The 7,942-nt window shown below is 44.2% G+C and overlaps 1 protein-coding gene across 1 annotated transcript in view; it reads right to left on the bottom strand.

Moving 5' to 3' along the window:
• Positions 1 to 299: 299 nt before the first annotated feature.
• The window catches only part of LOC138366541 (uncharacterized), a 77,435-nt gene continuing 69,792 nt past the window's right edge, over positions 300 to 7,942 (bottom strand). Inside the window, exons 4-8 of the mRNA XM_069327574.1 lie at positions 4,230 to 5,761; positions 2,148 to 4,091; positions 1,984 to 1,993; positions 1,394 to 1,636; positions 300 to 1,048 (exon numbers count right to left, since the gene is read on the bottom strand). Of these exons, the coding sequence (XP_069183675.1) occupies positions 300 to 1,048; positions 1,394 to 1,636; positions 1,984 to 1,993; positions 2,148 to 4,091; positions 4,230 to 5,761 (4,478 nt within the window). The remainder of the gene's footprint in view (positions 1,049 to 1,393; positions 1,637 to 1,983; positions 1,994 to 2,147; positions 4,092 to 4,229; positions 5,762 to 7,942) is intronic.

Raw genomic sequence — 7,942 nt, 5'->3', positions numbered from 1 at the left:
CGCCCTATGATTATTCCGAACTTTTGATGGTGCTACATAGCCTTCCCGGCTTGGTGCCTTCGTTTGATAATTCCTTACATATTACTTGAAATTATATTATTCTGCCAAACCCAAACAGTTTCTTAATAATACTATAAAACTTGTCCAGTTGCCTCGACCATCTGATGAAAACTAAGGTAATGTCTTAAATCTAATTGCCTGTAGGGGACTATCAGCTCCCTGGTATCCTTCATTATATTGAGAAAGCTGAAACAAAATTTGACGACTTTCTCTGTAGCTCTCTATATCATCTATAGATGCTATCTATGAGCATCTGTAACATACAACTCTGCAGCTACAGCATACATCTCTGCAGCTACAACATACAACTCTGCAGCTACAACATGCAACTCTGCAGCTACAACATGCAACTCTGACGCTACAACATGCAACTCTGCAGCTACAACATGCAAATCTGTCGCTCCAACATGCAACTCTGCCGCTACAACATGCAACTCTGCAGCTACAACATGCAACTCTGTCGCTCCAACATGCAACTCTGCCGCTACAACATGCAACTCTGCAGCTACAACATGCAAATCTGTCGCTCCAACATGCAACTCTGCCGCTACAACATGCAACTCTGCAGCTACAACATGCAACTCTGTCGCTCCAACATGCAACTCTGCAGATACAACATGCAACTCTGCAGATAAAACATGCAACTCTGCAGATACAACATTCAACTCTGCAGATACAACATTCAACTCTGCAGATACAACATGCAACTCTGCAGCTGCAACATGCAACTCTGCAGCTACAACATGCAACTCTGTCGCTACAACATGCAACTCTGTCGCTACAACATGCAACTCTGTCGCTACAACATGCAACTCTGTCGCTACAACATGCAACTCTGTCGCTACAACATGCAACTCTGTCGCTCCAACATGCAACTCTGCAGATACAACATTCAACTCTGATGCTACAACATGCAATTCTGCAGCTACAACATGCAACTCTGCTGCTACAACATGCAACTCTACAGTTACAACATGCAACTCTGCTGCTACAACATGCAACTCTACAGTTACAACATGCAACTCTGCTGCTACAACATGCAACTCTGCTGCTACAACATGCAACTCTACAGCTACAACATGCAACTCTACAGCTACAACATGCAACTCTGCAGCTAAAACATGCAACTCTGCAGCTACAACATACAACTCTGCAGCTACAACATGCAACTCTGCTGCTACAACATGCAACTCTGCTGCTACAACATGCAACTCTACAGTTACAACATGCAACTCTGCTGCTACAACATGCAACTCTACAGTTACAACATGCAACTCTGCCGCTACAACATGCAACTCTGCCACTACAACACGCAACTCTGCCACTACAACACGCAACTCTGCCACTACAACACGCAACTCTGCCACTACAACACGCAACTCTGCCACTACAACACGCAACTCTGCAGCTACAACACGCAACTCTGCAGCTACATCATGCAACTCTGCAGCTACATCATGCAACTCTGCAGCTACATCATGCAACTCTGCAGCTACATCATGCAACTCTGCAGCTACAACATGCAACTCTGCAGCTACAACATGCAACTCTGCAGCTACAACATGCAACTCTGCAGCTACAACATGCAACTCTGCAGCTACAACATGCAACTCTGCAGCTACAACATGCAACTCTGCAGCTACAACATGCAACTCTGCAGCTACAACATGCAACTCTGTCGCTACAACATGCAACTCTGCAGCTACAACATGCAACTCTGCAGCTACAACATACAACTCTGCCGCTACAACATACAACTCTGCCGCTACAACATGCAACTCTGCAGCTACAACATGCAACTCTGCCGCTACAACATGCAACTCTGCCGCTACAACATGCAACTCTGCCGCTACAACATACAACTCTGCCGCTACAACATACAACTCTGCCGCTACAACATACAACTCTGCAGCTACAACATACAACTCTGCAGCTACAACATACAACTCTGCAGCTACAACATGCAACTCTGCAGCTACAACATGCAACTCTGCAGCTACAACATGCAACTCTGCAGCTACAACATGCAACTCTGCAGCTACAACATGCAACTCTGCAGCTACAACATGCAACTCTGCAGCTACAACATGCAACTCTGCAGCTACAACATGCAACTCTGTCGCTACAACATGCAACTCTGCAGCTACAACATGCAACTCTGCAGCTACAACATACAACTCTGCCGCTACAACATACAACTCTGCCGCTACAACATGCAACTCTGCAGCTACAACATGCAACTCTGCCGCTACAACATGCAACTCTGCCGCTACAACATGCAACTCTGCCGCTACAACATACAACTCTGCCGCTACAACATACAACTCTGCCGCTACAACATACAACTCTGCAGCTACAACATACAACTCTGCAGCTACAACATACAACTCTGCAGCTACAACATGCAACTCTGCAGCTACAACATGCAACTCTGCAGCTACAACATGCAACTCTGCAGCTACAACATGCAACTCTGCAGCTACAACATGCAACTCTGCAGCTACAACATGCAACTCTGCAGCTACAACATGCAACTCTGCCGCTACAACATACAACTCTGCCGCTACAACATACAACTCTGCCGCTACAACATACAACTCTGCAGCTACAACATGCAACTCTGCAGCTACAACTTGCAACTCTGCAGCTACAACTTGCAACTCTGCAGCTACAACTTGCAACTCTGCAGCTACACCATGCAACTCTGCCGCTACAACATACAACTCTGCAGCTACAACATGCAACTCTGCAGCTACACCATGCAACGCTGCAGCTACAACTTGCAACTCTGCCGCTACAACATGCAACTCTGCCGCTACAACTTGCAACTCTGCAGCTACACCATGCAACTCTGCAGCTACACCATGCAACGCTGCAGCTACACCATGCAACTCTGCAGCTACAACATGCAACTCTGCAGCTACAACATGCATCTCTGCCACTTCAACATGCAACTTTGCAACTACAACATCTACAACATGCAACTTTTTAGCTACAACATCTACAACATGCAACTCTGCAGCTACAACATCTACAACATGCAACTTTGCAACTACAACTTCTACAGCATGCAACTTTACAACTAAAACATCTACAACATATAACTCTGCAGCTACATCATGCAATTCTGCAGCTCCACCATGCAACTCTACAGCTACATCATCTACAACATGCATCTCTACAGCTTCAACATCTATAACATGCAACTCTATAGCTACAACATGCAATTCTGCAGCTACAACATGCAACTCTACAGCTTCAACATCTAAAACATGCAACTGTGCAGCTACAAAATCTATCACATGCAACTCTACAGCTACAACATCAATAACATGCAACTCTGCAGCTACAACATCAATAACATGCAACTCTACAGCTACAACATATACAACATGCAACTCTGCAGCTACAACATCTATAACATGGAACTCTGCAGCTACAACATCAATAACATGCAACTCTACAGCTACAACATATACAACATGCAACTCTGCAGCTACAACATCTATAACATGCAACTCTACAGCTACAACATGCAACTCTGCAGCTACATCATCTATAACATGCAACTCTACAGCTAAAACATGCAACTCTGCAGCTACAACATACACCTCTGCAGCTACAACATGCAACTCTGCTGCTACAACATGCAACTCTGCTGCTACAACATGCAACTCTACAGTTACAACATGCAACTCTGCTGCTACAACATGCAACTCTACAGTTACAACATGCAACTCTGCCGCTACAACATGCAACTCTGCCGCTACAACACGCAACTCTGCCACTACAACACGCAACTCTGCCACTACAACACGCAACTCTGCCACTACAACACGCAACTCTGCCACTACAACACGCAACTCTGCCACTACAACACGCAACTCTGCAGCTACAACACGCAACTCTGCAGCTACATCATGCAACTCTGCAGCTACATCATGCAACTCTGCAGCTACATCATGCACCTCTGCAGCTACAACATGCAACTCTGCAGCTACAACATGCAACTCTGCAGCTACAACATGCAACTCTGCAGCTACAACATGCAACTCTGCAGCTACAACATGCAACTCTGCAGCTACAACATGCAACTCTGCAGCTACAACATGCAACTCTGCAGCTACAACATGCAACTCTGCAGCTACAACATGCAACTCTGTCGCTACAACATGCAACTCTGCAGCTACAACATGCAACTCTGCAGCTACAACATGCAACTCTGCCGCTACAACATACAACTCTGCCGCTACAACATACAACTCTGCCGCTACAACATGCAACTCTGCCGCTACAACATGCAACTCTGCAGCTACAACATGCAACTCTGCCGCTACAACATGCAACTCTGCCGCTACAACATGCAACTCTGCCGCTACAACATACAACTCTGCCGCTACAACATACAACTCTGCAGCTACAACATACAACTCTGCAGCTACAACATACAACTCTGCAGCTACAACATACAACTCTGCAGCTACAACATGCAACTCTGCAGCTACAACATGCAACTCTGCAGCTACAACATGCAACTCTGCAGCTACAACATGCAACTCTGCAGCTACAACATGCAACTCTGCAGCTACAACATGCAACTCTGCCGCTACAACATACAACTCTGCCGCTACAACATACAACTCTGCCGCTACAACATACAACTCTGCAGCTACAACATGCAACTCTGCAGCTACAACTTGCAACTCTGCAGCTACAACTTGCAACTCTGCAGCTACATCATGCAACTCTGCCGCTACAACATACAACTCTGCAGCTACAACATGCAACTCTGCAGCTACACCATGCAACGCTGCAGCTACAACTTGCAACTCTGCCGCTACAACATGCAACTCTGCCGCTACAACTTGCAACTCTGCAGCTACACCATGCAACTCTGCAGCTACACCATGCAACGCTGCAGCTACACCATGCAACTCTGCAGCTACAACATGCAACTCTACAGCTACAACATGCATCTCTGCCACTTCAACATGCAACTTTGCAACTACAACATCTACAACATGCAACTTTTTAGCTACAACATCTACAACATGCAACTCTGCAGCTACAACATCTACAACATGCAACTTTGCAACTACAACTTCTACAGCATGCAACTTTACAACTAAAACATCTACAACATATAACTCTGCAGCTACATCATGCAATTCTGCAGCTCCACCATGCAACTCTACAGCTACATCATCTACAACATGCATCTCTACAGCTTCAACATCTATAACATGCAACTCTATAGCTACAACATGCAATTCTGCAGCTACAACATGCAACTCTACAGCTTCAACATCTAAAACATGCAACTGTGCAGCTACAAAATCTATCACATGCAACTCTACAGCTACAACATCAATAACATGCAACTCTGCAGCTACAACATCAATAACATGCAACTCTACAGCTACAACATATACAACATGCAACTCTGCAGCTACAACATCTATAACATGGAACTCTGCAGCTACAACATCAATAACATGCAACTCTACAGCTACAACATATACAACATGCAACTCTGCAGCTACAACATCTATAACATGCAACTCTACAGCTACAACATGCAACTCTGCAGCTACATCATCTATAACATGCAACTCTACAGCTACAACATTCAACTCTGCAGCTACAACATGCAACTCTGCAACTGCTATATCTACATCATGCAGGTATGCAGCTACAACATCTGCAACAGGCAACTCATCGAGTGCATTCACAGCCACGCGACAAAATACACAGAGGAGATGATGATGATTGAAAAATACGATGATTATACATATGAATAAAAAAACACTAAAAAAATATACAATTCAGATACAAAAATGTATAAAACGTACTCGGATTTTTTAACACATTAACTTTCCGGCTAGATAGAGAACATAATTGGTATTGTTAGTCATTTTATTTTTAATTATCTTTTCTGCATTGAATTGTTAATATTTATTTTTCTGTTTACAGAGTAGGCAACGGATCAGTGGTTGGTCAGCAGCAATGGTTGTCACAAAGAGACGCGTCAGGCAGTGCTCCCATTACTATCCAGTATACCTCTCTCAGAGGCTGCTGCAATGTTCCAGTCAAGTACTACTTCCATGGTGATTCTGTATGGAACTCTATTGAGTGGGGTGTTGGCATCCCGTAGGAAAGCTAGTTCAACACCTCAGAAGAGGGAGGCCGACATCTGGGATGGGGGGAACCAATATATAATGCGTTCTCTACACCGGTAACGATCGCCTCTATATCACCATATAATGTGACACCTCATGTTCCCGTGGATTATAAGATGAAGAAGTCATCATGGTTCAAATGTTTCGTCGTAGTATATATTTGACGATTTTATTGAATAAAACTACCAAAATTATTGTTATCCAAGATATACATACAATATATCCCTGCTTCTCACATTCAGTGGGATGCGAAGCGTTAACCAGAATTTTGTTTTTCTCCAGAATATGTGTAAAATGGAATCCCAATTTTCAATATAAAAGTTAGACGAGAAAAGGATTGCAAAGAAAATTATTTATTCTACATACAAATGAGTGGAGGATTGTGGTATATGCATTTGGTCAATAGTTTATGAGTGCTAATTACATATTTAACCAAATTCAAGTCAAGATTCCACTGAACCACAAACATTCCGGCGGTGCCTTGGCTAGAGCATGCCGTGGAACGCCTTCTTAATCCCCCCCCCCCCTCATCAACTCTGCTACATGAGTAAATAATATGATTATTTATTGAACAAGTCGTAAGGAAGCCTCATCAACTGCTACATGAGTAAATAATATGAATATTTAATGAACAAGTCTTAAGGAAGCCTCATCAACTCTGCTTCATGAGCAAATAATGATTATTTATTGTCGTACCTAGTAGCCATAACGTACTTCTCGGCCTACTATGGAATGCCCGATATGCCTAATAGGCCGAGTGATTTTCTTTATTTTCAATAAAATGTTTCCAGTTGGTTTATTTTAAATATTTTTATTATATTATATTGAATATAATAAAACCCCTTCCAAGTGTGAAATAATATGTTCCAACCAGGGCATCATAGGGAGAATAGAGGATGTTCTGCCAAATATTCATATAACTAAACCTGAAGATAGCACACTCCTAGGAGCAACCCCTGGGGCTGAAAGTCATCGATGAGGTCCTTGATAAGAAAATCGCCGACCTTAACAGGATGGATGGGTGGATTGAGGATATTGATGCTCATGATGAATAGTCCTTCCCGTCCTCATCACCAGATGCCTGTCCCTCTCCAGGTTAACCTACTTTCTGGTGTTCACCATCCTACAGTAGCCAAAAACTAGGTGCACATGTCCTGTTACTGAAATCAATGTTAGAGAAACCCCTCAACCTCTCTCTTGATGACCTACAGTGGAAACAAGCTTCTCTTCCAGTAAGACTTGGGGACCTCGGAGTTAGAACAGCAACGCAAATCGCTGTACCAGCCTTCCTGTCCTCAGTATCCGATGATCTTGTGAAGGAAATTCTACCTGCCTACTTACATCAGCTGGCAGGTGTACACGATTCCAATTTTATACGCTGTGCCACAGAGTGGGCCTCTCTTGCAGGCGCATCACCTTAACCACCATCCTCAAAAGCCCACAAGCAATCCAGCTGGGATGGCCCCATTGTAGACCAAGTTGCTGCAGAGTGCCTGGGTGCTGCAACAACACAACACGACATTGCTCGCCTCACAGCAGCAGCAGCAGCCCCACATGCAGAGGATTTTCTGTAAGCAACCCCAATGTCTGGCACACGTCTTGCACCACACGCCCTCTGAATTGCTGTGGCCCTCCGCCTTGCTGCCCCAATCCACACCAAATATTGGTGTATTTGGGGCGAGGTGGTGGCTGACAGGTACGGT

This window comes from Procambarus clarkii, chromosome 19, assembly GCF_040958095.1.
Source record: "Procambarus clarkii isolate CNS0578487 chromosome 19, FALCON_Pclarkii_2.0, whole genome shotgun sequence".
Classification (NCBI taxonomy): domain Eukaryota; kingdom Metazoa; phylum Arthropoda; class Malacostraca; order Decapoda; family Cambaridae; genus Procambarus; species Procambarus clarkii.
Note: the sequence above shows the minus strand (reverse complement) of the source record. Positions and strands in the feature narration are given on the sequence as shown.